The following is a 24,885-nucleotide window of genomic DNA, read 5'->3' as shown; positions in this document are numbered from 1 at the left end:
AGAGAGTGGGTGGACGGCATGCAGCTTGTGCATCACTAGCTCTGCAGGCCTCCCATCTGTAGCTTGGAGGCAGTGTTGAAGACGATCGCAATACGTTGAGCCATCTCGCCTTTACGCTCTTGCATCAACGCGTTCTCCAGCATGAGGTGCGAGTTTGGCCCTGTAACCAGCCGAGGCGCAAACTCTTCGCTGCGCGTGTAGTCTGCGATGGGAACGAAGTCGAGCCCAGCAACCCCGAGATCCTCAGGAATATAAACGTGGCTGCCTTGGAATCGTCGAATTTCACCAGGTCGGCAAGAAGATCGCAGTTACCGACTGCGGTCAGTGAGACCAAGAAGGGCGTCTCATCCTTTCCTACCTAGATAGTGCAGTCTTCGCCCATCCTGCTAACGTACTGTCAGCGATATTGAAGCAAGCTAACGGGAACGCAGTTTACCTTGGCGGAAGTTCGCTGACTTGTTTTTCATACCGCCTGCGCAGATCATCTTAGACATCATGCTGGATTTTGTCATGATGGTCGTGGACCTCTTGCTCTACTGATCTGACGAGGTCGTCCGTGTCGACAATTCCGTCAACGTCAGCGACGGTGCAACCCCCTTTCTTGCGGCCAATGGATGAGCCGCCTCTGACAGACGTCGTTTGCGGATTTGGTAGAGAGCCACTGGAATCACACCTGCGACGCTTGTGCGAGGAAGTGCTGGGGTGCGTGTCCGCGTCATTGGAACTTCGACCGCTTGACACAGCAGTCTCGGCGCTGTTAGTAGACCGCTTACGCTTTCCTCTGCTCGACGTGGAGATTGAGCGCTGCAGTCTACGCGCTTTGCGTTCACCGGCAATATAATTCTTCCAAAACTTTGGTGTCCCCCATAATTGCAAGTCCTGTTCGAAGGCAATTCGACGGTGCTTCTCCAGCTTAGCTGTTTCGTCATCGGCAGCACACGGTTCGTCCGAGAAGGAAGGCTCGAGGTACTTCCTGTGCGGGTCAATGTCTTGGAGACTACACTCTAGAATCCAGATGCTGAGTACATGATCAATGAAGCTGACCTGCATTGAAGGGACAGTTGGCTTACTACTTTCGCAGGCCAAGCAATATAGCTGCTACTTCGTCACTATGTCGGCGACGGCCAAAGAAGTCTTTCGGAAGGATGTCGTCGCCACATATCAGGATCGGCCATTCTTTGCCCTTGAACATCCAAATGCAGTGACTGCCGATACCTCTGGTCACCATGGTAGTCATTGAACTTGGTAGTAGAAGAAGGCCTCCGTTATTTAGGATTGTTCGTATTGGCGCTCGAAATGAGCAGCACGTTGGGTGAGTAAGGAATGGTCGAAGAGGGACCATAACATCCGAGCTGCTGAGCTCGAGCAGTAATAGACAGGGAGAATCAAATGAAGCGGTAGCAAGTCTGGATGGAGAAGCAACATCGGTAGCAAATGCATAAATGATAACAAGTGAGATACAAGCTCAGTCAAGCCAGTGTCTGAAAGAAGGTAACAAGCCTTGGCGAGAGAAGGAAGTGAAGGGAAATGGTTAGAACGATGAGGAGTAGACATACGGGCGACGTCTATTGTGATGGGCAATGAGGTCGTCAGAGCAAGCAACTGCGTGAACCATATTTGAACATGCGGAACCCCATCTCAACTGAAGCCGCGCAAGCGACATCTTCTTGTAGTATTGAAACCGTGTAGATCTTCCCTAGTCTCAATGGGTGTGGACGACCCTCGATATTGTTTATCTCATCCACATCCTCGCCTACACCACCTTGTCGGCGCAGAGTATCGGCGAACGCGGTACAAGGCAGCGTCCTATATCCGCTTGAAGGTGTGCTTTGCACATGAAAGCGCACTCTCTAGGCCACGCTCGTAATTGGTCCCTTGCATGCGGGACAATGTCCACCGGCTGGCTGCATATGTGCCGCCGATTCCAGTCCCGACCTCCCACCGGGTACCTCTCGTCTCTGCTGCAGTTGTACTTTCCTGCATACACAGGGAACATCTGACTGCTACTGCACAGTGAAGCCTAGACGCACCATCAACGCGGTATCGGTTCGTATTCCCGCAGATATCACACGTCTCTCGGGCGACACTTGCCCGAAGACGAACACAACTCAAACCCCATCTTCCTTCAATTCTCCGGATCGTCCAGTCCAAGCTACAAGATGTGCAGTAGCTCATTGCGAGAACTGACAGTTGAATCAGTATATAACGACCCAACACTTGCAATTGGGGAACCTAATCTATTCGTGAGGCAAGTATTGCTCTACCTTCTCTCTCGTCCACCATGCATCTGCTCTTGTTCACAACTCTCCTCACTTTCTTCTCCTCCGCTCAGGGCCAAGGCATCCTGACCGCCACTCTTCCTTACGGCACCTTCACCGGCGCCTATTCTTCCACGTACAACCTCTCCTACTGGACCAAGATACCCTTTGCCGCCCCTCCCACTGGCGTCAACCGTTTCCGCGCCCCTCAGCCGCCCCTCCCCATCACAAATGGTGTTTATAACAGCACTCAACCCTTTGACTTCTGCCCTCAGCGTACCGTCAATGGGAGCGAAGACTGTCTGTACCTCGGTCTCTACGGCCGTCCCTGGAGTACAGGTCAACCTCTACGCCCAGTAGTGGTAGTCTTCTTTGGCGGAGGATTTATCGAAGGCGGCGGAAGCTTCACCATTCCGCCAGCGGGATATCCGGTGCTGAATGCAAGTGCGAGCAATGACTTCATCTTCGTGTACCCCAATTACCGGGTTAACGCTTTCGGGTTACTGCCCGGGAGGGAAGTGGCGGAGGATGAGGAAAGTGATTTGAATGCTGGATTGCTGGATCAGCAGGCGGCGCTGCAATGGACGCACTATTACATCCAAGCATTTGGTGGAGACCCGAGAAATGTTAGCATCTGGGTGAGTCTACCGTAACCAAGGTATTCCTCCTTTCCACAGGCGTTGTACTGATGTTGGGCAGGGGCAATCCGCCGGCGGTGGTTCGGTAGTAGCGCAAGTCATCGCAAACTCCGGCAACACACAACCACGCCTTTTCACCAAAGCCTTAGCCTTCAGTCCATTCTGGCCGAAGACGTACCGCTACGACGATCCGCAAGCGCAGTCCATCTACGACACCATGGCAAATCTTACCAACTGCACCGGCCCGAATTCCTTGCAGTGTCTGAAGACGGTCGACGTCCAGACGATTCGGACTGCAGCGTTGTATGTCAGCGGAAGTCATACTTACAATACCTCTTCTTACACCTGGGCGCCGGTGATTGACGGGAGCTTTATCGCGGAGCCACTTTCGCTGGCTACGGTGAAGGGCAAGGTGAATATTGACCTAGGCTGGGGCATGTATAACTTACACGAAGGGCAAAACTTTGTTCCTCCTGGGCTGCAGAACGCCATTAACACCGCGTTGGCGGGCTCTCCATCGTACAATAATTCGGAAGCGTCGTTCGAAGCATGGCTGAGAGGATATCTGCCGCAGTTCTCGGGACAGAATCTGAGGACGGTGGAGGCGCTGTATCCCACTACGGGCACGGCGGAGGAGTTGAGCTATAACACAACCTTCGTCCGAGCAGGTTTAATCTACAGGGATACCGTCCTTGCCTGCCCGGCGTTCTGGATGGCCACCGCAAGCCACAAGCATGCTTATGTGGGCGAGTACACAATCAGTCCGGCGACACATGCAAGTGATACGGAATGGGTAAGCATTGGTCACCCTTTCGTCCTCCCAGACTTAGCAGCTTCGTAGTCTGCTAATCGTGTTGTACAGTGGAACCAAGTCAACGCTATACAGCAACAGCAACCCTTCATCTACGACGGGTTTACAGGCGCTTTCGCGAGTTTCTTTCAGACAGGCGATCCGAAGGCGCATAAACTGACCAATGTTTCTGTGGTGGGCGTTCCGGAATATAACGAGACAGGAGAGCAGTTTGTCATTGGCGCCAATGGGTTTGCGAATGTCAGCACGGCCATGTTGGAAGTGAGGTGTGCCTTTTGGAGGAGTGTTGGTGCGCAGATACCGGTCTGACGAGATGAATGTTGGCAACGGTACTACACGACGCTCGGTGGACACTCAAATGGGAGGTGTAGAACAGAGGTAAGGCTCCATGCGACATGCGACAAGTCATTTGCAAACGCGAACTGAATGCACGTGATTGGTCTCGTTTGCTATCTCTCACAAGCTGTGAGTCATAGCCTTGCGCTGCTCCGGTGAATGCAGCAAGCACAATTGCGGCCTCACATTGTCGCGCTTATCGTAAGTAGCAGCGACACAGTATGAGAAGAATAGGTCGCAATGATACTACGTTACCAGGCTGTGGTGCCGATGCGGTAAGGAGGCCACCTGTTGTGTTCTCACGCGACGAAAGTGAAGGAAAGAGAGCGCTTAGCCTATTCCAGCTTGTCAAGCTTGGCGCTGGCGGCTGACTCGCTCGTTCCCGCCGACGGGTATAAAACCGCGGCTTCCCCCAGTAAATTTCGCATTTTTCACTTTGCGAACCGTAAGCCACCTCCTGACATCGCCCCATAGGAAGGCACCCCCCCTCCCGTAGCCGATAATCCAACCAGACTCCCACCCATCTTCGACTCTCCTCATTCTTCAATTCTCCTCTTCACAAGTCGAAGTCAGGCCGACGTTGTGCGATTGGTGCGCGCTCACGGCGCAACTTTGACAAACGTCCTGGGCTTCGCTCACTTCATCATCGTCGACGAAGGCTTTTGCTGGTCAGGCGCCTTCGATCTATTGCGACCTCTTGACTGCTGTGTTCGCGACGGAGAAGACGATTCCGCACCTTCAGCCCGGTTACGGATCATTCACATCCGTCGCTGAGTTCACACAAAACGCGCGTAACAAGCGCGCTCCGACACTTCACTTGCAGTGTTATCATCGTGTCCGCAAGGCAGCATCTCGCGACTGCACTTCTGCCTCAGAAAGGGCTGCAACGTCACAGTAACTCTCTGCTGATTATTCATCACTGCCTGGCCGCTGCCTGAAGACCTTCGGCCCACCATCCACCTTTCGATTGCACATCGGCGGACCGGGATATCAGGTTGGCGCTTGACAAGTAACGTCACGACCCTAGCTGCGGGTCGAGAGCGAGCTCGTCGCGAACATGGATCCGCATAGCGTGACCATGACGCACCCTTCCACGGCTGAGCAGGCGGCGCGGTTCACGGCTCCTATGGCATTATCGTTCGACGAGAAGCAGAACGGGCAAGCATCATCCATTTCTACACTGAATGGAGAAGGCACACAGGGTTCAAGCGCACCGGCTGTCGCAACGCCAGCTGCACCGGGCGCTCAGAACGGAGTGAGCGGCATTGTACCTACTCTTCAGAACATTGTCGCCACAGTGAACCTGGACTGTACGTCGTACTGCTCAGCGTGGTAATGGCTTTGCTTTGTGCTAACGCCTCGCTTAGGCCGCCTTGACCTCAAAACGATCGCGCTTCATGCGCGTAACGCCGAGTACAATCCGAAGCGTTTCGCCGCCGTGATTATGCGCATTCGCGAGCCGAAGACGACTGCCCTGATCTTCGCCTCTGGCAAGATGGTGGTGACTGGTGCGAAGTCAGAGGATGACAGCAAGCTTGCTAGCCGCAAGTACGCGCGCATCATTCAGAAGCTTGGCTTTAACGCCAAGTTTACAGACTTCAAGTATGCCTCGCCGTATGTGACTGCCAGTACGGCCAGTGATGCTGACGCAATTGCCTTTGTAGGATTCAGAATATTGTCGGATCATGCGACATCAAGTTTCCCATCCGTCTCGAGGGTCTGGCTTCGCGCCATCACATGTTCAGCTCTTACGAGCCCGAACTCTTCCCTGGTCTCATCTACCGCATGATGAAGCCAAAAATTGTTCTGCTCATCTTTGTCTCCGGCAAGATAGTTCTTACCGGCGCCAAGGTTCGCGAGGAGATCTATCAGGCTTTTGAGCTCATTTACCCTGTGCTCTCGGACTTCCGCAAAACCTGAGTTCGACCCGCCAACGGCATCCTGTATCAGTATTACAATCGGCTTGTATCAACAACGCTTCTGGAGGTTTGATGCCAATCTCAACGACTACAGAGGTCACCCCGACGGTTCGAGAGTGGCTGTCCGCTTGAACAGAGCAGCATAACGCGAATCACGGCGGCGCTTCATCTCTGCATTGCTTTGACATGCATGGCGCGGTGTTCCCGGAGTTAATAACGACACAACAAAGGCTGGTGGCTTCATTATGACTTTCCAGCCTTCACAACAGATTGCGTCTAAGAATGAGGTACTAGAAAGCGCGACTGCAAAATCAGTGGGCGCTCGGCTGCAAGGCTTTGTCTCAACAGCCTCCAAACAATAGGCGAGAATGACTAGTATATCCAGCGGAAACCGAGTGCGTTTACGCACTCCCCGAGCGGTGCCCCAGCATGCGGTAGAGGGCATTGGCACAGAATGGTAGCGGCTTAGGTAGTGCACCGAATGCCAACTTTAACCATTCATACCGCCGCCCGGTCCGTGCACCGCCTTTTTAGATACCTAGCATCCTTTCCAGTAATGCCCTGACGTAACTGTTCGCTCAGCCGTAATGGTCGTTAGGTCACTTGAGCAATCCACGCTCTGCATTAGGGTGTGAGTAAGTTGTGTGTTGGGGGTAATGGAGACGAAGAAGCACCGACTCAACCTCGAAACCGCTTGCTTCATGAACGAGCTAATTCTTCATCAAGTACCATGCCTTTCTTGCCTCCTCGCCAATCGTCCGTCCAGATGTGATCCTCCTTCCACTTCGCTGATGGCCACGCCCATTTCGCGCGAAGCTCTTTGCCAAGCTCGTCTCTGTCCACACCCTGGATCACGTCCACGATCCTCTCTCCAACCACTGGCAGGAACTTGTAGGCATGGCCACTACCTCCCGTGGCGACAAACAAGTTGCTGTACTTTGGGTGGTAAGAAATCAACCAGTCGCCTTTAGGAGTGTCAGTATACCAGCAGATCCTCGTATATGTCCATGGCCGGTCTGCTAAGCTCGGAATAGTCTTGGCCAAGTACTCTCTGCAAGCTTTGTCGCCTTCTGGTGCAATGTCGAGGTAGGGATCATCTTGCTTTGTCCGCGGTAAGCTAACCGTGATCGTTTCGCCGGACTCGGGACGTTCGGGATGGGGGATGCATGTTGGATTCGCATAGCCATAGCCGTGTCGTGCCACCTTGAGTACGCGGTTCCGTGGCTGGATTATGAACATTCCGTTGCTCTCGCATAATAATGTTGGGTTGCTGCCTAAGCGGTCTTGTTCGGGTTGTGTAAGATCCAGGTATGCTAGTATTTGTCCGGTAGCTGAGGCGATACCACGCAGGTCAATGAGCTTGGGCGTCCACGCGCCTGTCGCGAGTGCAATAAGGTCTGCAGTCAACACTTCGCCGTTGACGAGCTCAACCGCCTCAACCTTGTCTTCACCGAAGCGTAGACGTCTAACCTCTGCCGTCCGGAACTGGACCCTTCCTGTCGCCTCCACCAGCTTCCTCATATGCCTCACTCCCGCCTCTGCGTCAGCCCATCCCGAAGTCCAATTGACATAACCTCGCCTCCCACAGTCGCCACCCATGCTCGCCATGACCCTTTGCACTGCCTCTGGGGTCTCCATAAGCTCGACCTGCCCGCCTGCCTCACGCTTACCCACCCGGAGTCCCAGACGCTTCGTCACGTTCTCGAGAGCGCGGACAAGGTAGTAATGCGCATCCTCGTCGTTGTCGTCCGCGGTCTCGTCCGTGACCAGACAAAGTCCCGCTTCGGTGTACCTACCCTCTGCGCCAAACTCGCCGCGCCATAGCGGCATGCCTTCAGCCATGAGAGCTGCATAGGCTCCATCTGCATAGTCTGGCCGGATTATACGGGACGAGTCTATACTCGAGGCATCAGAGGCTGGAAACTCGAGCCGTTCAATGAGTGTGATCTTTGTATTCCTGAAAGCCGGGCGTTGTGCGAGAGCGTATGCTGTGCTCAGTCCGAATACGCCAGAGCCAACAATAAGAATAGAAGAATGAAGCGGAGCGGTTCCAGTAGCCATGATATCGGTAGATGGAGTAGCTCCCAAGCTATTGATCATTTATGAATACTTATGCGTGAACATTGTTGGAATCAAGAACGGACGCAATGAAGGGCAGACCAGATCAAACAAGATATAGAGTGAGATAGAAGAATGCCGAATATACCTTACCTACCATAGGGCGCGCCGGCGCATACTGAAGGTTCAAGAGCTGCAGTCTGCACAGTGCTTGGCCGAAAGGACGGCTCTACGGAACTGGGTCGGTCTATGCTCGCATGTCCGACTTTCTTTGCTACACCCTCTTCTCTCGCAAGTCTGACCCGGACAATACAGTGCCACAGCTCACAGACGCTCATGTTGCGTCGGGTACAACATCGCCATGTAGTCTATGCACTTAGGCGGACAGGGACCGTCCGTACGTTCACGTCGCGCAAAGCTTTTCAAGCACGAAACGAGAAAGCCGAGCCTATCGACCGGTCTCAGCCCGTTGGCGCACCATTGTCGAGCCTCAACCCGGCAACAAACACGCGGACTCGGACACCTCTCACATTCTGGGTATGGAGTGCCTTTGCGGTAGGCTTCGGCTTCTACGTTTTCCAGCTCGGACTGGCCGTCTCTCAGCCATGCCATAACCCCGACATTGCCGACCTATCTCGACAGAAGGATGTAGCTGCCCGCTACGACTATACCGCTGCGAACTTTGACTCCGAGGTCGGGTTCTCGGAGCTCATCAGCGGCATAAACAGTAAACGCAAGCGCCTGGCGCAGCAATGTAAAGGCAACGTGCTGGAGGTGAGCTGCGGTACAGGTCGGAATCTGGGATACTACGACATCAAGTCCAAGAACGGCGAGGTTCAAAGTCTGAGCTTCATCGATCTGTCACCGCAAATGATTGACGTTTGCCGCAAGAAATGGGATGCGCTCTACCGGAAGCCGATTGAGGCTGGGACGTTGAAGCGTGATCTGAAAGTACGGTTCATGACTGGCTCAGCCTTGGAAGCTATGCCTCTTGCACCAAACGGCAACAAGTACGATACTGTCTTCCAGACCATGGGTCTGTGCAGCACATCAACTCCAGCTGCGCTCCTTGTAAATATGGCCAGGCATCTTGATCTTTCGAAGTCGGAGTCGCGCATCCTGCTTCTAGAACATGGACGAAGCTATCTACCATGGATGAACAGGATCCTTGACAACGCAGCGGAGAAGCATGCTGAGAGGCATGGGTGCTGGTTCAACCGGGAGATTGGCCAGCTGGTGGAGGATGCTGCGAGGCAGACTGGGCTCGAAGTTGTGAACGAGCGTCGCTACCATTTCGGTACGCTGTGGCTGTTCGAACTGAAGCCGACCGACGAGACTGTGAAGCGCGCCGCATCTACGATTGCACAGCCGGACAAAGCAGAGGAGCCGAAAGCGGAGGGTCGTTGGCTCAGCAAGCTTGGCTGGTGGTAAGTCTACTTGACGTCCTCCCAAACTGCACTCACACAACGGAGAACGCGGGCCAAGCAGTCTCGTTTCACTGCGCGACCATCTGCTGCCGCGATACCGCTGGCGTTTACGACCAGAAGCAGCGTCAGTTGCAACCAACTACTATGAACGCCAGACCAATGGTACGTTATAATCTGCCTCCCCCTTCGCCTGCTTTCTCCCTTGATGATAATCGAAGTTCCAATATGTTTCAAGACGGGGCTGATATAACGTTGATGGATAATACTTTTTGCTGATCACTCTCCCAATTCCCGCTAGCTGCACTGCTAATGCCAACCACTCGCCTGCCGCTGACATATATCCCCTTGAACAGATAACATTACGAAGCTTTGATTGTTCGCTCAGCATCCGGCCAATCTGTCTCCGCCTTTCGCGTACAGTGTGCGACGTGCACGCCACGTAGAAGACAGCGACCTTCCGCCGAGCTCTTGACCTTCCTCGGCAAAATCGTGTGGCATTCACGATACCGAGTTGGCCGATTTATTCTGAGCAGCAGTAAGCATGGAGGAGCAGGCTACTGAGGTACGTAAGCCTGTCCACCTTCGCCGGCGTGCTTCTGCTGCTGTGAGAGAGGCATCACCGGAGCGCTGCATCTCGGCTCTGACACTCTCTTGCGCGCCCGCGTCTCGGGTTGATTGTGCACTCGTGGCCTTGGGTGACCACATCGTGAAAGTGAATTGCGGCTAGTCGAGAGGGTGAGGAAGTCAAGAATCATGACTTTGAATGTCGGGCGGTGTGCGGGATTCCCCGCCCTATGGCATGAATTACTCTCACAATGCGAACGTTCCTGAATGGTCAGCAGACGATGGAAGTTGAACGCAGCCATTCGCGGATACGCGTCAGAAGCATTTTTTGTCTCTCTTGGTACATCTACTCAAACAATAAGCGGCGTGCAGTCCAGCCAGCAGACCTTGCGCCTGCCCTTTTTGTTTCAGCTTTGGCCGTCGCTTCCGTAGTTACTCATACAATCGGTTTTCTCCTGAGCGCACCCGAGCTTGCGCTCCCTGACCATTTCCTACTCATACAGTATAGCCCGCCTCAGCCGTATCTCTGACAACCTAATCTGAAAAGGTAGTGTTTCTACAATCTGGTCGAAAACGTGCCGTGCCGCACATACTATTAGTATGCATCGAACATGTCTTCAAGTTCATCCAGCTCAATGTTTTCAGGACTTTCCAAGTTGTCCCAGCTAAGCGCAGCTTCTGACAGCGCCAGGCCTTTCTTCGTAGCACTTAGGTTGAGCGACATGTGTTCAATGATGTCGCCATTACGCTCCAGTTTTCGAGATGAAGCTCCTGTCTCCAGCTGAGGCAGTGATTGTGGCTGAATCACAGGGCTACTGAAGTCCATCGGCAGTTGTGCCAACGGCAGCTTAAGGTGGTCGATGTGGCCGAACAAAGCGGCAGCGTCATCGCTGTTCTTGCGCGCGACAACCTCTTCGCTCTCTTCGATGGATGGACTGGCATCAGCAAAGTCTGGCGCTGCGCCTGGTACAGCATCCGTGTCCTCCATACTGACGTCGAGTTGCTGGCTATTACGACGTAGCAGTGCTTGCTCGTACAGCTGGCTGGCTGTCTGCTTGAAGTCGCGCTCTTCGCGCTCAAGCTGCGGACTTGGAGCGCGCTTTTGATGCGACAGGCTTGACGAGCGAGAGCCACGCGGTACCGAGTTGCGGGCGGAGAAGGATTGGCCCGGCGACGGAGGTTGATTCACACTCTCATCCTCTAGCTCAGGAGATGAGAGGTCGACTTCCGGCGACGGAGACATGGCTGCTCGCTGTCGACTGTAGCGCTCATAGTCTTCCTCGTCCGCGGCTGACGCCGAGGAGAGAGACGGCGAGATAATGCGCTTAGGTTCTGGTATTGGCTCGGCAACCTCCGGAATCGGCTGGTGCGGCGTCGTGGTCAAGTAGAAGTAAAGTCTGCGAGGATGCACGGGTGATAGATCCTTTGCCAGAGGACATGGACTGATGGTCGGCCATGAGCGGTGGAGGTAAGCTGTGAGACGAGACGAGATGAGTGCTGCCGGATTTGCGGATCTGCGCAGGTGGTTAGCACGGCTTGTGTGGGTACTGTTAGTGCTGGCGCCATACTTCTCCACACAGTGCAGGCTCGATGCAAGCACATAAGCAAGCTCCTTAACCAAATGCGGTCGATTGCCGGTCTTCTCCAGCTGCTGAATGGTTGCCACGACGATGTCGTCCTTGATGCCTTCCGTATCGACCTTGTTATTGCCTTCCACTGCAGGTGACGGAGGAGGCGACAGCTCCGTAGCGCGCTTTGGTTTCTCCTCTTTGAACCGAATCGTTGTCACTCGTGGCAAGTCCAGCGTACCAGGTGGCGGCGACGATGAGCCATGCGACCGCTTCCACCTCTTGACCGGAGGTTCATCGCCTTCACCGACGGTACTTGGCGGTGACGGATGAGATATCGCCCGTGAGCGCTTTGGCACGATGATCCCAAGCTCGCTTAGCGATAAAGACTTCCTTCTGGTGTTGTACGGCATGTTGGCTCCTTCCACTGTCGGCGCATAGATCGTGAAGGTATGCGATAATGGTTCGTGGTGGTGGTGGTTGTGTGTTGCGGTTTCCCAAAAATTGTTAGGGAGCTGACGCCGCTTCAGGCAGTTGTTGTCAGACCGGAATGCGGGCAGGACTAGCTACCTTGCATATGCACGCTGCTGGCACCAACGCAAGGTAGTTAGGCGGTGATTCGTCGCTTCGAGTCAAAGATGCATACCAGCCGACGTGCGGTCAGCGCCTTGAAGAAATGGGATATGTCGAGCGGTGATGTAAGTGACGAGGCCACAAAGAGGGCGCGGTTTGCTGTACGCTTCAGGAGGTGTGCGGCGTGTGACGGAAGGGCAAATGTTTAGGCTTCAACGTGGCGGCGCAACGCGGAAGGCCCGTCGAGGTGGCGGCCCAGGAATGTTTCGAGGATGCGGACTTGCTGCGATATTCAGGAGAAGAGACACTGCTTTTGCAGATCATTGTATGATGCCGATGCAGCTCTCCACCGGTGCCAGGACTCAGGAGCGACCTTTTTTCGCACGCGGCCACGGAACGTCTGCGCAGGCCAGTGACCATGCGACGGAGCTAACTTAGCGGCTACTGTGGAGTATGCGGGTTCAAACACCCCAAGCTTCCAGTCATTACGAGGGAAGAGGTAGGCCAACGCCGTTCAGCGAGACAAGCCCTTTCGAGCGACAGCAATTAGACATGATACTGTCGAGTCAGCATCGTCCCCTCTCCACGCTGCAACTAAACACCCAGCATCCATCTACATCTCAACCAGCCTTTCGTCACATTCGACCTCCTCCGGCAGAACCCCTGCTTAGCCATGCCTTAGCGCGTTTCCGGGGAGGTGGCACGCTCGGCGAGTTTGATGCATTCAGCAACCGGCGTCAGGAAGTGATGAGCCAATGGGGCCACGAGGGAGCTGTCGCCGGATTCTGTTCGACATCGGACACAAGGGCGACATGCAAGCCTCGCGCGACGCACACAGAATCACCATTGCCGCGAAAGTGTATAGTGTCGAAGTCGGCAGCTACAAGCATTGAGGCATTGTTGTTCGATGAGACTGAAGCACTCAATGCAATATATTTATACCGATGCTGCTGCTCATAATTTAACATTGAATGCGCTTGACACTGGATCGACATACTGTACGTGATCGCGATGAGGCTCAGGCGCATGCGCAAGGGTGAAAGCTTCTGTATGGCAGAAGTACGTCGCGCTCGGTACCTACTACACATGAACGGCATCTGTTCGGCTGACTGACACTGTGCGCATCGTGCTCATGGTCAAGATGGCTCGTACATGGTGCGCTACAGATCTGGTGTTACCATGAAGGCCCCTTACATTCCAATGGCGTAGCAGTAGGAACGCAAGCCTCTCGTGCCTTGCTCACCATGCGGTCAGTCCAACAACAAGATGCATGACTCGTTCAGGGGTTCGCCAGAGGCTCATTCAGAGAACAGCCTTCGTACAAGTCTTGATCTCGTGAGACGCATGTGCATGCGCAATACTTCTTGCAAAGAGGCAGTCGCTTGCAGCCTTTGTTCAGGACGCCAAAGCGACTATCGCCGCTGAAAGCATCATGTCCGAAAACGGCTTGTTCGCGGCATCTGCAACTGCGCAGTTTGGTATAGGCGCAAAGAGGACAATGTCGTGGTAAGTATTGTTTCGCATACCGTTCAGACCACTTCCACGTACACCTTTCCAACTTCTCGGCCCAGCGAAGATCAGTGCATTGAACACAAACGGACACTATGCGTTTCCTCGCGTCTTTCGCTTTCGCGAGTGTCGCCTTAAGCGCGGCTGCAAAGGAGATAGCTGCGCCAGGTTGGGACAAATATGCCGAAGAGCGCGGCTTTGCTGGTACAGAAGATCCACGAGAGCTCGGCCACGGCGGGCTTGCGGCTCGCGAGGCGGATGCAGAAGCAATTGCGCAATGGGAGAGCGCACACGGTGGCCAAGCAGGAGTCTACAAGCCGTATGGTGGGCATGACGTTCCAGCACACATGGCCCGCCGCGAACCATGGCAGAGTCAGGATCAGTACAGCCATGGCCATCGCGCGCGCTCTATACCAGCGCAGAACGGCCGCTACCAGGCGCGTGGATCCAATCAAGCCCAAGATGAGGCGCAACCGCACGAGATTTTCGGCGCGGATCCTGCACACATCGCTCGCGCTGTGAAGGACACGTGGGATCTGTATACCGGTAAAGCAGCAGACACGGTCAAGCACTTCGCCCGTGAGGCTGGGTTTGTCAATCGGTACGGTACAGAAGAGGGGAGCGAGCACTTCGTACGCCGGGCTTTTGAACCAGTTAAGGAGGATGAGAGGATCTCTGTCGATCGCTATAACGACTACGCTGCTCCGGAAACCGAAGGCAATGAACCATCCGACGGCGAGGAGCAGGCTGAACACGCGACATGGGACCAAGCGCATATCATTGAGCACCAACGTCGCGAAGCCTCACAGTCTCACGACTTCCATGCCGTTGACCGTCAAGGGCTCGGTGCCCGTCCATACCAAGCTCGTGACGTTGAGGGTCGGCCAGCACAGCGGACGAGCTTCAGTAACCGCCTGCACGAAGCGCGGGATCTCGGGGGTGGGTCGAGCGCAGGGCAGCGCGTGGGCTACAGCGTTCGTCCACGCCAGGCTCGCGATGTAGAGATCAAAGCTCAACAACGCATGGGCGTCGGTGTCCGCCCGATCCTTGCTCTTAAGAATGATGGGCCCCCGGGATTTCCTACAGTTGGCAAGTCCGAAGAGCCAAAGAAGACTGGTGGGTGGGCTTTGTGGTAGGCGGCTTCGCATAACGAAGGGTGCGTAGAATGCGTTCGGCGTTAGATATGTGCTGTGCTCCACCAAATTGCTAATTCTTCATTGTCTGACCGTGCCTATGTCATTACATATTTCGGACCCTCTCCGCCCTGCGGTGTCGTCCAGATGATATCCTGATCAGGTACCTTGATATCGCAGGTCTTGCAATGCACGCAGTTCTGTGCGTTGATCTGGAAGCGAACGCCGATGTCCTTGCTCTCGTCTTCAACATACTCATACACGCCGGCTGGACAGAAGCGATTCTCGATGCCTTTGTACTTTGGCCACTCGAGCGCTGCGTGCTTGTCCCAGTCCTTCACTCGCAAATGGCACGGCTGGTCCTCCTCGTGGTTCGTGCCAGTGCGGGAGACCGATGTCAAGATGTCGAATGAGATCTTGCCGTCCGGCTTCGGATACTCAATCTTGCGACATTGATCCGCGGTCTTGGTAGACGCGTGGTCGGGTGGGCCATGCTTGAACGTCCATGGCTCGTAGCCACGAAGCAGGTAAGCTTCTAGTCCAGAGTACAAGATGCCACCGTAAAGTCCCAGAGGCGTGTGGAAAGATGGTCGCATATTCCGCACTTCCTTCAGCTCCTTCCAAATCGAGCTGTTCCTGAGCTTGTCTTCATAGTCATAGAGGAATACTGCGCCTTCGCTGTCTTTCGTCGCGTCAAGCGCGGTATATGCGGCTTCTGCAGCAAGCATACCAGAACGCATGGCAGTGTGCGTTCCTTTGATCTTTGGAACGTTCAAGAAGCCGGCGGTATCGCCAATGAGCGCACCACCAGGGAAAGCACACTTCGGTATTGATTGATATCCGCCTTCATTGAGCGTTCTGGCGCCATAGGATATGCATTTACCACCTTCGAGATAGTGCTTGTATAGCGGGTGATGCTTCATCTTCTGGAATTCGCCGTATGGTGCTAGCCATGGGTTGGGATAGTCCAAACCCACCACGAGTCCAATTGACACGAGGTTTTCGCCGAAGTGGTACATCCAGCCGCCACCGTAGGTATCCATCGGTAACGGGTAACCCATTGAGTGTACCACCAGGCCCTTTTCGAATTTGGCAGGATCGATTTCCCACACCTCCTTTATGCCTAGTCCGTACGTCTGGTGTTGACTGTCCCTTCGGAGATCGAACTTCTTCGTGACTTGCTTCGTCAGACTGCCGTGGCAGCCTTCTGCAAGCAATGTGCACCGCGCGTGGAACTCCATACCTCGCTCAAACGAGTCCTTGGGCTTGCCGTTCCGGCCGATGCCCAGATCGTTGGTCGCCACGCCCTTCACCGAGCCATCTTGGTGATACAGCACCTCTGATGCTGCGAAGCCAGCGTATACCTCAACACCCACTTCCTCCGCTCGCTCACCTAGCCACTTCGTGAACTGATTGAGGCTGATAATGTAATTGCCATGATTGTTCATCTGCGGTGGAGCCGGTATCGGAATACTGCTGTTCTTGGTCAAGAACCTCATCTTGTCCTTGGTCGCAGGCGTGACAGGCTCAAAGCGGTTTGGGTTGTCTTCCGATTTCCAATCCGGTATCAGCTCGTTTAGTGCAGAAGGCTCGACAACATTGCCGGACACAATGTGATCTCCGAGCTCTCCCGCCTTCTCAAGCAGGAGCACTCTGAAGTCCTCGTTGCCGGCTGCATTGGCCAGCTGCTTAAGCTTGATGGCAGCACTGAGGCCTGCCGGGCCGCCACCCACAATGCAGACATCGACTTGATCGCTTTCCCGCTCAATAGTTCTCGGATCGAAGCTATCATCTACTGAAGCAAGCCTCCTCCGCGCTGTACTCGTTATACACCTTCGTTGCCCTGCTGTAATCGTAGCTGGTCTGTAGCCTCGGGAACGGCATTGTGATATTGAAGCACATACAGCGAGATACCTAGGAGCTAGTCGCTCGGTTCGCACCGCTCGGCCACCAACACGCCGCAATGCGGAAGAGCATGCCGCTGAAACGGACATGTTGCACGATGCAGATGGTGAAGGAAATGCGAGGCGTGAGGCGTGAAGAAAGATGCATTGCCAGCCATTCATTAACCGAGGCGTCTTGTCCCCTCGGTCTCCGGCGTCATCGCCCATGCGGAGCCGCCTGGTTGGCTTGGCTTGACAGATGCTGATTCGTGCGGAGTGCACAGACCCTCCCCTTCGATTTGACGTCGCGTTCTGAACCTGACTGAGCTTGCACCCTCAAACCTCCACCTCCACCTCCATTGAGTTGCCACTGTCCCTCCAACGGCTGCAGGACTTGCTGCAGCTCTTCCGCCTCACTCTGAAGGTCGCGCGACGGTCCACTTGGAGCGCGCAGCCAACCAGGCGCACACCGCTCCCTAAGGCGCGCCCTTACTGCACGGCACCACCGTCATCGATCCATCAGCCGCCGACACGATGAGCGACGCGGCGAACGGCACTGGAGCTGTCTCCAACACGAGGCTCTACCTTGGGAACTTGCCCCGCAATGGTACGCTCTTCTTCCCATGGCTGCTTCCGGAAGGATAGTCGCACGCTTCATCTGCCGGTCCACCGCTCATGCGCATGGTCGTGGAGTCTCAGGACTGGCTACTGATGAACCTTCTGTTTTCCCTGATATGCTTTGACGTGCCTGTCGTCGCTGCTGCTGCTGCTGTACATTTCTTTTTGGGACCTGGAGCCGGAGCTGGCTTGGCACCACGCTCACATGGACCTCTGGCATCGCTGACGGGAACCGTGCAATCTAGCTACCAAGGCCGACGTTGAGAACCATTTCAACACCCATGGCACCGGCGAAATCACCGAGATCAAGCTTATGAATGGCTTCGGCTTCATCGAGTACAAGGATGCTATGGATGCGCGCGATGTCGTTCCCGGTAAGTTTTCTATCCTACCCCACAAACCACTTTATCCTGCATTCGCTGCCATGTTAGCGCTTCTCGCCTTATCTTTACTCCCTCGTAACAAATCGCCACGCAGATGATGAAATCGCTAACATAAGCTCCAGCTTTCCGTATGTGAATCCTCCATACCAGCGCTTGTGCGCGGCACCTTACCAGCCCCTCGGGCAGCAACACCTCGCTCCTTGTTTTGCTTTCATGATATGCTCTCGTTTGCTGACATATGCCGATGGCTAGATGGCTCTGAGTTCATGGGTGAGCGCCTGGTGGTCCAGTTCGCACGCGGTGGTAACCGTCCCCGCGACGGTTATAACGATGCGCCCCGCATGGCACCGCGCCCGCGCCGCACCGTTCATCGCATGACAATCACCGGTCTCCCGTTCGAAACCAGTTGGCAGGTCAGCACACCCTTTCCATTGAAATCACGGCTTGCAAATCCATCCGCTTAAGGCGCTGGATTTACTGTTGGCTTTACACCACCAATAACCAGTCTCCAGGAGGTTCAAGCCGTCTGCTGCTGTATCACGTGTGCTCTTTCCCTCAGTCGACTCTTCACCACAAAGCGCATTTTCTTGGCTCTCGCTTACATTCTCTGATCTCTCGCCTGCGTTGTCTACAAGGACCGGACTTACACTCTATCACAGGATCTCAAAGACTTCGCTCGGCAGTCAGGGCTCGATGTCGTCTATAGTGAGGTCGCCCGTGAGCGCGATGCAAGTGGGGGTGGGAAGGGGTAAGCATGCAGCATCAGATCGACAATACGCTAGACGCTAACGCCTACAGCTTTGTCGAGTACGAGACAGCGCAAGACCTCGCTTCGGCGGTCGAGAAGCTCGACAATCATGACTTCAAGGGGTCTACTGTCCGCTGCATCTCAGACGTAAGGCTCCGCCACAAGCGCTCAAAGTTCAGTTGTGCCCAAGCTTACCGTCCACAGCCCCAAGCCGACATCCCGCGTCCCCGTGAGCGCTTCCGCTCGCGCTCCCCTGGTTACCGTGGCCGCGGCTACGGTCCCCCACCGCCGGATGACTACTACTACGATCGTCGCGGGCCGCCGCGTGGCTTCAGCCCTCGTCGTGACGACTACCGTCGTCGCACCCCACCGCCTCGCGGCTACTACGACGACCCGCGCGAGGATCGCTATGGTCCACCCCGTCGCGGCCCACCAGTCGACGATTACCCACCGCCTGCGCGTGGCCGCTACCCCGACGATCGCTACGCTGCTCCACCGCCACCACGTGGTTACACTGAGCCAGATCCGTACATGAACGGTCACGGAAGGGAGCCGTACGGTCGTCCTCCGAGCCCGAGGGGCGGCAGAGGCTACGAGCGTGGTGGATACGAGGCCCGTCCTTACTGGTAATTACCATCCTCTCCTCCTTCGTAGTCTTGGTGGTGCCTTGCGTCGCCAATACTATTGGAGCCTTACTAATTGCTACTAGATCAATCATAGGTCATTCGAACCAGCGCCGTGGGAAGTGCGAAAAGGTTGAGAAAGATTGTTGGGAATTGCTTGTGAAAGGAGTCGCAAGCAGCATTGCATCGGGCTGAAAAGCGTCACTTGTTGGTGGCTGCAGTTGAGCGGTCCTTCAACCAAAGGGCTCCCAGGATGTGGATTCTCCATACGCCCATTGGCCGGTAACAGCGAGCAATCGCGGCAGACACGGCTAATGTTGAGCGCGTTCTTGTATCAAAAAGCAGATTGAGACATACGATACTTGTAATACCGAGTACTCGGTGTCTTCAAGCATACCTTCTCACCAAGGCTGGGCCACATGTCACACAACCTTTGTCTCGATGTCTAACTGCCTTGATCAGCAGGACACGCCACGTCTGTCACTCAGCAGCCTGCTTTGCAGGCAGCTCTTCCAGCCCGCCGATTGTCCGCGAAAGCTCTTCGAAGTCTATGCCTTCGCTTTCAAACGCTGCCTGCACCCTCTTGACAACCTTCTGCTGCGCTTCGATGGTAAAGCTACCGTCCGCATCACGCTCGCTTTCCACAATCTCCATCCACTTGAAGAATAAGCTCTCCTTACCCATCCCCGTGAGCTTGTCCTTGAAAGCTACTACCCTCTTCCGTCTATCCTCAATGACATCGTTCTCCGTCTCCCACTGCCACGCCAGCCATCCAACCCCGTCTTGGTGCACGAGTACCAGCTTGTCCAGGTCGTTGATCTTGACCTCCTTGCGCCTGACCAGCGTGTGTGCATCAAGCATGAGCTGGAAATCTAGGTCCCAGCTCTTGTCCATCATCAAGTAGCCGGTCTTGCTGCGCATGAACTGCTTCTCAATGGCCGGTAGGATCCTGGTTTTGAAGAATGGAGAGTCATCGCCCTGCTTGATACCCTGCATCAAGTCTGATGCATTCCAATTCCGGCTAACCCGCACCACGACCTCTTCTTGGACAAAGCCAATGTTCCAGCGCCACACAACCGGATTGCTAGGTTGCTCCAGGAAGAAGGTCAAAGGCCAAGGCCCGACGAAGCGGAAGAGGAGAAAGTCGAAGAAGAACATAAGCACTCGCCGAAGGAGGATCAATATCTGCTGTCGTCGTGTGGTAGTCTTAGGATCCACCGTAGTCGCCGAAGGGTAACCGAGTAGCGTCTGCACGATTGCCCAGTATGTAGGCAAAGCGGCGTATATCCGCCAAGCGAGCAAGACTGCTATGCTGCCATTCAATATGACTGGTATAAGAAAGATTTGTCTCTTGTAGTCGGGCGGGTGGCGGTCGATGTGCGTGAGGTAGACTTGGGCGGGATCGCATTGCTGCAGGAAGGGGACGAGTGAGGTAGGCGCTTTTGTGAAAGGTGCCGGTATCTGTGAGCTGGACGATGAGGCTTCAAAGCCGACTTGGTTCGAACGCTTGCTGCCTTGCTTGGCTGACATTGTAGTGGATGGAGCGTCTAATTGGCAGTTAGTAGCAGAGGTTGGCGGTGACCGCTATCGAACATGAGGAAAGGAGACGATGCGGCGAGAAGCGGGAGAGAAAGAGTGCGAAGAAGCATGCCTACCTAGTCCATCAACTAATTGCGATGACCAAATGGTTACAGCTCGACACGGCGAAAGTCCGAGCAGTATTGACGAAGGCAGTCGACCAAGGATAGAGATACGCCAGAAACACGCAGTGAAAGTGCGGAGAAGGCGGGACACATTATCCAGGCTGTTGGCATCGCATTGCCAAGTATTGCTCGACTATATAGTACCACATGGCAGCCTTCTCAGACCGTCATCGCAGCCTGTGATCTTGCCGTTTGCCACCGCCTCCGTCCAATGCTAGCTTATAGAGTCGGAGTCCGTAGCCGTGATGCTGAAACTTTGCGCCTCTAGATGCGCCTCGACCACCGAAGACGAAAGAGAAGAGTTAATCATAATACACGGCGACAAGCCCCACCTTTTCAAGCGCCATTACTGCCAGTAAACTCGTCTGGCAGTATGACGCCAGTCCGAACGCCTCAGTGAGCGCCATAATTCGAGCCCCATCCTCCACGCGATCCGTAACCACCGTAGGTCTGGCTGAATCCACCGCCTGCGCCGTACCCGCCATATCCGCCTTGGCCACCCATGCCGGCCGTGCTCTGTCCTTGCTGATGCTGGTGACTGCCGAGTCCGCCTAGGCCGCCATACTGGCTGCCGCCTCCTTGACCCGGGAAGCCTGGATAGCCTCCGAAGCCCGCCGACTGATGACCTTGCATCGAAGGCGGTAAACCAGAGTGCGTCGAGCCAGCCGCGCTGTTAGCAGCCGAACCAGGCCGTCCTGGAGCCGGGGAAGGACCGCTCTTCGAGTCATTGTACGGCTTCAATGAGTCCTCGACTGATCCTGCACCCCCTCCTATCCCGCCTTGCTGCTGTCCGTATCCACTACCACCCTGGTGGCTACCGAAGCCTGAGGCTGAACGTGCGAATGGGTCATTGATGCTACTGCCGCCGAAAGCGCTACTCTGGTGAGCGGAGCCCTGAACTGAGGACCGGCCGTAGTCGTCCAGTCCGCTTCCAGCACCACCAAGACCTGAGCCCATACCGCTCGCGCTTCGCATTGAGCTCTGCTGATTCTGGCTGAAAGCTGCAACGTTGGCAGGAGAAGAGGAGTGCTGGTCGAAGGAAGATTGCGAGCCCATTCCGTAGCCGCCGGGTGCGCCATACATGCCACCGCCTTGCTTGCCCTGGTAACTTCCGCTCCCGCTGCCGCCACCACCACCGCTGCCGCCACCGTAAGCGCCGCCAAGTTGGTGGTTGAAGTTCACGTACTGCTGATATGCTTGAGGGTACGGACTGCTGTAGCCGTGGTGACCGTACGGGTAGCCAGGAGTGTGTCCGTAATTGCCTTGCTGCTGATGGCTGCCGGGGGCCTGGTGCATTGAGTGCTGAGACATTTGCTGAGCATTCGGACCGCCTTGCTGATGCTGCGCACCGCCCATGAGTGGGTTCGGCGTGTTGTGGCCGGAGCCAGGGGCGTCACCGTACCGTGACTGGACCTGCTGAGTAGACGTGTTAGAAGATGATAAGCATACTACGGGGGCACGTGAAGTAAGCAAAGCAGGCTGCTGGCGATTCGTGATGTCCGAAAACAGAACGAGCGGTGCTTCGGCTTGGAGCTGCTCTGGCGTAGCAAGCTTCTCGCAACGCAAGTGCAACGGCACAGAAGGAGCTTTAGCAGCACCCTCGGCGCGTCCATCAGGAGTGGCAGTAAAGGCGGAGAGTCTGGTCAACTTGTGATCCAGCTCTACACGTTCTGTGGCCCGCTCGTCGCTGAGCTTCAAATCCGTGGGCGCTAGCATGACGTTCGCTTTCTGTTGCTGCCGCTCACAATCCAAATAAGGGAGCATTGCAGAACCTACCTGTTGCTGTGCCTGGGCGGCGTAAGCAGATTCATTTGGACCGGTACCGAAGCCGCTCGATGAGCGCTGCTGCGCCATCCCAGTATCCTGCTGACCCTGTCCAAGCTGGCTCCTCGCATCCTGGGGCCCGTAGCTGCTGCCATAGTACTGGTTGTAGGCCTGGCGCTGCTGGTCATTCGAAGTGTAGTACTGAGAGTAGTCGTTTGAAGCAGAGGATAGCCCGCCGAAGCCTCCGTGGCTCTGCTGTTGCGGCTGATGCTGCTGAGGTTGTTGAGACTGCTGAGTGCCGTACTGGTCGTATGAGCTAGGTGGCCCTTGGTGACTAAACGGATCGTACGGTTTCTGCTGCTGTGCGCCGGACTCCTCTTGCATGCCTGGCTGAGCGTAGCGGCCGTATTGGTTGTAATTTGGGTTCATCTGGGCCTGGTCTTGAGTCACGCCAGGCGCCATAGTTGCCTCCTGCATCTGCTGTTGGTTGTGCTGAGATGCTGGAGGTAAGCCTGGGGCCTGCTTCGGAGTCGGCAAGCCTTCTGGTCTTGCTGTTTCCATTGCTTGGCGTGGAGCAGGCGGCAGTGAAGTCCGTGGCTGGGCTGGCGGAGAGTGCTGCAACATCTTCTGCGTCTCTGGTTCCTCCCGATCTTCGTCGACGTCTGGACCCGGCTCGCCGTTGAGTCCCATACTGCCAAATTGCACTGCGGCCCTATCCACAGCATTATGGCCTGGCATGACGACTGCCTCTTGCTGCTCTAGCACACGCTTTTGGAAGCTGGCACTCCTGCCTGCTACACCAGTAGCACGGTAAGCGCTCGCTGCATAGCCGCCCATGGGTGGACGACTGCCAATCGGAGCAGGCTGGCTACCGCTTAGCGGCGTAGCATTGCGCGTGTCCACCGAGCCGACTGTGCTTGCTGCAGTTTGTGTTGCTGGAGCTACCGACGTGTCCGGCAGATGCTCCACGTTTTCTTCCGTCAACGGATCCTGAGAGGGGGTAATGAGCTCGTCTCCATCGGCAATACCGGCCGACGTATGAGTGGGCTCCTCAGAAGCGGTGTCGGCCAGTGGCTCATGGATAGCCGGAGCGGGTGGCAGCGGCTCGGGCTCGGGCTCGTTCTGCTCTTCCACTGCGTCCGCTTGGGTCGGCACGGATTCACCTGATGCTACCAATTCTGCCGGTGGAGGCTGACCCGCAGTTTGGGCTGGCTTGGCCGCTGGCGCTGGCTTACTCTGCGCGAACATGCTGGCCCAGCTTTTCTTTGGACCGCCTTCCGGTATCAGACTGCTCTTCATGCCCTCGGATGCGGCGGCGGGAGTAGACTCTGCGGTCACCACGTTACCCCACGAGCTCTGACCGGCGTCGGCGGCCACCTCCTTCGTTGTGTCTGCGGCTGCGGTGTCCCACCCGCTGTTCACGGTCTCGGTCGTGTTCGGCGCATCCCACGCCGATGACTCTGTGGTCGGTACCGATACGGTTGAGGCTTCCTTTTGAGTGCCGTTAGTGGTCGCGTGACCACCCCTGCCACCGCGCAACCCACCACGACCACGATCGGAGCCTCTGCCGCGACCTCCACGGACGCCCTCAAAGCCGCCTCTTCCACGACCGCCACGCATAGGCGCTTTGTCGCTCGCACCTGCCATGGCTGGCTCCTCCTTCGCTTTCGAGCGGGCGCGGTCCTTCGTCTTCTTCACCTCGGAAAACTGTGAGACATTGCCTTGCGTGATCTTGTCGACGGTGGCTGCTACATCACCGTCGGTCTCTTGCAAGGCGAAGACCAAGTCGACGTCGGTCCAGTCGGGAAACATGTCCTTCAGCATGCCAAGCTCCGAAGCGTACTTTTTCTTCATCTCGCCCAGCTCGCCCTGGTCTTCGAGTAGCTCATCTGCAGGCACATCGTCTGCCGCGTCTGTAGATGTGCCGTTGACGGGCTTTCTGCCGCCGCGCGGTCCGCCTCTGCCAAACCCACCTCGACCTCCTCTCATGGAGCTTCTGCCGCGTGTGGGCGGAGGCCTTGCTTCGACTTCCGACATGGTCGGTGTATGAAGTATGATCCTGCCGTTGCGACCTTGTCAGCGGATGTGACGCAGCCGTAGAAAGGTCAAGCTCCGCGAGATTGTCCGCAGAGTGCAGGCGTTTGATGGGAGAGTGTGGAGGTCAAGCGCAGAAGTCGGAGCGATCAATCAAATTTGGTGACGTTGCCTTGATTAATGGCGGAAGGCAGGGCTGGGACAAGTGACGACGGGCGTGGAATGGTGTAAGAGGGAGGTGATTGTGGTTTGCATGTGACGAGTACGAGCGGCTCGAAAGTGAATGCAAGCGCAGCAGACGCGAGCTGTGCCAAGCCGTCCGTGCGCAATAGACG

General features: G+C 55.6%; 14 protein-coding genes across 14 annotated transcripts; 5 read left to right on the top strand and 9 right to left on the bottom strand.

Annotated features, from left to right (window-relative positions):
- Window positions 1-486: 486 nt before the first annotated feature.
- BAUCODRAFT_151283 (uncharacterized protein) lies at window positions 487-1,228 on the bottom strand (the record flags this gene model as incomplete). The annotated part of the gene is made up of 2 exons (XM_007681987.1): window positions 487-1,018; window positions 1,071-1,228. 2 exons carry the CDS (start codon window positions 1,226-1,228, stop codon window positions 487-489), a joined length of 690 nt encoding a protein of 229 aa, XP_007680177.1.
- A 931-nt stretch (window positions 1,229-2,159) lies between these two features.
- On the top strand, window positions 2,160-4,246 carry BAUCODRAFT_142432 (uncharacterized protein; the record flags this gene model as incomplete). Its single annotated transcript, XM_007681986.1, has 4 exons — window positions 2,160-2,243; window positions 2,333-2,896; window positions 2,958-3,689; window positions 3,759-4,246. 4 exons carry the CDS (start codon window positions 2,160-2,162, stop codon window positions 4,014-4,016), a joined length of 1,638 nt encoding a protein of 545 aa, XP_007680176.1. The 3' UTR covers window positions 4,017-4,246.
- Window positions 4,247-5,121: 875 nt separating this feature from the next.
- On the top strand, window positions 5,122-5,963 carry BAUCODRAFT_76816 (uncharacterized protein; the record flags this gene model as incomplete). Its single annotated transcript, XM_007681734.1, has 3 exons — window positions 5,122-5,353; window positions 5,411-5,645; window positions 5,708-5,963. 3 exons carry the CDS (start codon window positions 5,122-5,124, stop codon window positions 5,961-5,963), a joined length of 723 nt encoding a protein of 240 aa, XP_007679924.1.
- Window positions 5,964-6,661: 698 nt separating this feature from the next.
- BAUCODRAFT_151280 (uncharacterized protein) lies at window positions 6,662-8,023 on the bottom strand (the record flags this gene model as incomplete). The annotated part of the gene is made up of 1 exon (XM_007681985.1): window positions 6,662-8,023. The coding sequence occupies one exon, from the start codon at window positions 8,021-8,023 to the stop codon at window positions 6,662-6,664; it is 1,362 nt and encodes a 453-aa protein (XP_007680175.1).
- A 254-nt stretch (window positions 8,024-8,277) lies between these two features.
- BAUCODRAFT_125841 (uncharacterized protein) lies at window positions 8,278-9,451 on the top strand (the record flags this gene model as incomplete). The annotated part of the gene is made up of 2 exons (XM_007681984.1): window positions 8,278-8,368; window positions 8,580-9,451. 2 exons carry the CDS (start codon window positions 8,278-8,280, stop codon window positions 9,449-9,451), a joined length of 963 nt encoding a protein of 320 aa, XP_007680174.1.
- Window positions 9,452-9,530: 79 nt separating this feature from the next.
- BAUCODRAFT_37797 (uncharacterized protein) lies at window positions 9,531-9,840 on the bottom strand. The gene has a single exon (XM_007681639.1). It carries the CDS (start codon window positions 9,833-9,835, stop codon window positions 9,590-9,592), a length of 246 nt encoding a protein of 81 aa, XP_007679829.1. The 5' UTR covers window positions 9,836-9,840; the 3' UTR covers window positions 9,531-9,589.
- Window positions 9,841-9,918: 78 nt separating this feature from the next.
- Window positions 9,919-10,484, bottom strand: BAUCODRAFT_265228 (uncharacterized protein). The gene is made up of 2 exons (XM_007681983.1): window positions 10,454-10,484; window positions 9,919-10,404 (listed from the first exon to the last, which is right to left on the bottom strand). Exon 2 carries the CDS (start codon window positions 10,311-10,313, stop codon window positions 10,002-10,004), a length of 312 nt encoding a protein of 103 aa, XP_007680173.1. The 5' UTR covers window positions 10,314-10,404; window positions 10,454-10,484; the 3' UTR covers window positions 9,919-10,001.
- Window positions 10,485-10,606: 122 nt separating this feature from the next.
- BAUCODRAFT_114873 (uncharacterized protein) lies at window positions 10,607-12,399 on the bottom strand (the record flags this gene model as incomplete). Its single annotated transcript, XM_007681982.1, has 3 exons — window positions 11,580-12,399; window positions 10,734-11,525; window positions 10,607-10,658 (listed from the first exon to the last, which is right to left on the bottom strand). The coding sequence occupies exons 1-3, from the start codon at window positions 11,990-11,992 to the stop codon at window positions 10,607-10,609; spliced, it is 1,257 nt and encodes a 418-aa protein (XP_007680172.1). The 5' UTR covers window positions 11,993-12,399.
- Window positions 12,400-12,889: 490 nt separating this feature from the next.
- Window positions 12,890-13,147, bottom strand: BAUCODRAFT_125838 (uncharacterized protein; the record flags this gene model as incomplete). Its single annotated transcript, XM_007681981.1, has 1 exon — window positions 12,890-13,147. One exon carries the CDS (start codon window positions 13,145-13,147, stop codon window positions 12,890-12,892), a length of 258 nt encoding a protein of 85 aa, XP_007680171.1.
- A 223-nt stretch (window positions 13,148-13,370) lies between these two features.
- Window positions 13,371-14,845, top strand: BAUCODRAFT_265185 (uncharacterized protein). Its single transcript, XM_007681980.1, has 3 exons — window positions 13,371-13,401; window positions 13,466-13,658; window positions 13,724-14,845. The coding sequence occupies exon 3, from the start codon at window positions 13,757-13,759 to the stop codon at window positions 14,795-14,797; it is 1,041 nt and encodes a 346-aa protein (XP_007680170.1). The 5' UTR covers window positions 13,371-13,401; window positions 13,466-13,658; window positions 13,724-13,756; the 3' UTR covers window positions 14,798-14,845.
- A 47-nt stretch (window positions 14,846-14,892) lies between these two features.
- BAUCODRAFT_77314 (uncharacterized protein) lies at window positions 14,893-16,788 on the bottom strand (the record flags this gene model as incomplete). The annotated part of the gene is made up of 1 exon (XM_007681772.1): window positions 14,893-16,788. The coding sequence occupies one exon, from the start codon at window positions 16,786-16,788 to the stop codon at window positions 14,893-14,895; it is 1,896 nt and encodes a 631-aa protein (XP_007679962.1).
- A 224-nt stretch (window positions 16,789-17,012) lies between these two features.
- BAUCODRAFT_114866 (uncharacterized protein) lies at window positions 17,013-19,208 on the top strand. Its single transcript, XM_007681979.1, has 7 exons — window positions 17,013-17,284; window positions 17,541-17,669; window positions 17,801-17,806; window positions 17,931-18,091; window positions 18,338-18,426; window positions 18,477-18,573; window positions 18,631-19,208. The coding sequence occupies exons 1-7, from the start codon at window positions 17,212-17,214 to the stop codon at window positions 19,054-19,056; spliced, it is 981 nt and encodes a 326-aa protein (XP_007680169.1). The 5' UTR covers window positions 17,013-17,211; the 3' UTR covers window positions 19,057-19,208.
- Window positions 19,135-20,760, bottom strand: BAUCODRAFT_37791 (uncharacterized protein). Its single transcript, XM_007681638.1, has one exon. The coding sequence runs from the start codon at window positions 20,577-20,579 to the stop codon at window positions 19,530-19,532; it is 1,050 nt and encodes a 349-aa protein (XP_007679828.1). The 5' UTR covers window positions 20,580-20,760; the 3' UTR covers window positions 19,135-19,529.
- Window positions 20,761-21,145: 385 nt separating this feature from the next.
- On the bottom strand, window positions 21,146-24,553 carry BAUCODRAFT_125834 (uncharacterized protein; the record flags this gene model as incomplete). Its single annotated transcript, XM_007681978.1, has 1 exon — window positions 21,146-24,553. One exon carries the CDS (start codon window positions 24,551-24,553, stop codon window positions 21,146-21,148), a length of 3,408 nt encoding a protein of 1,135 aa, XP_007680168.1.
- Between the last annotated feature and the right edge of the window lie 332 nt (window positions 24,554-24,885).

Source organism: Baudoinia panamericana (genome assembly GCF_000338955.1).
Source record: "Baudoinia panamericana UAMH 10762 unplaced genomic scaffold BAUCOscaffold_12, whole genome shotgun sequence".
NCBI lineage: Eukaryota > Fungi > Ascomycota > Dothideomycetes > Mycosphaerellales > Teratosphaeriaceae > Baudoinia > Baudoinia panamericana.
The sequence above is the reverse complement of the archived record's forward strand: the minus strand, read 5'-3'. Positions and strand labels throughout refer to the sequence as shown.

What these genes read in the sequence shown, in the direction of transcription:
- BAUCODRAFT_37797 (XM_007681639.1), bottom strand. Translation starts at nt 9,835, where the DNA reads ATGCTGAGCGAACAATCAAAGCTTCGTAATGTTATCTGTTCAAGGGGA.
- BAUCODRAFT_265228 (XM_007681983.1), bottom strand. Translation starts at nt 10,313, where the DNA reads ATGGCTGCGTTCAACTTCCATCGTCTGCTGACCATTCAGGAACGTTCG.
- BAUCODRAFT_265185 (XM_007681980.1), top strand. Translation starts at nt 13,757, where the DNA reads ATGCGTTTCCTCGCGTCTTTCGCTTTCGCGAGTGTCGCCTTAAGCGCG.
- BAUCODRAFT_114866 (XM_007681979.1), top strand. Translation starts at nt 17,212, where the DNA reads ATGAGCGACGCGGCGAACGGCACTGGAGCTGTCTCCAACACGAGGCTC. An exon ending in TGGGAACTTGCCCCGCAATG is followed by an intron (nt 17,285 to 17,540) that starts GTACGCTCTTCT and finishes CGTGCAATCTAG; the next exon opens with CTACCAAGGCCGACGTTGAG. An exon ending in CGTTCGAAACCAGTTGGCAG is followed by an intron (nt 18,092 to 18,337) that starts GTCAGCACACCC and finishes ACTCTATCACAG; the next exon opens with GATCTCAAAGACTTCGCTCG.
- BAUCODRAFT_37791 (XM_007681638.1), bottom strand. Translation starts at nt 20,579, where the DNA reads ATGTCAGCCAAGCAAGGCAGCAAGCGTTCGAACCAAGTCGGCTTTGAA.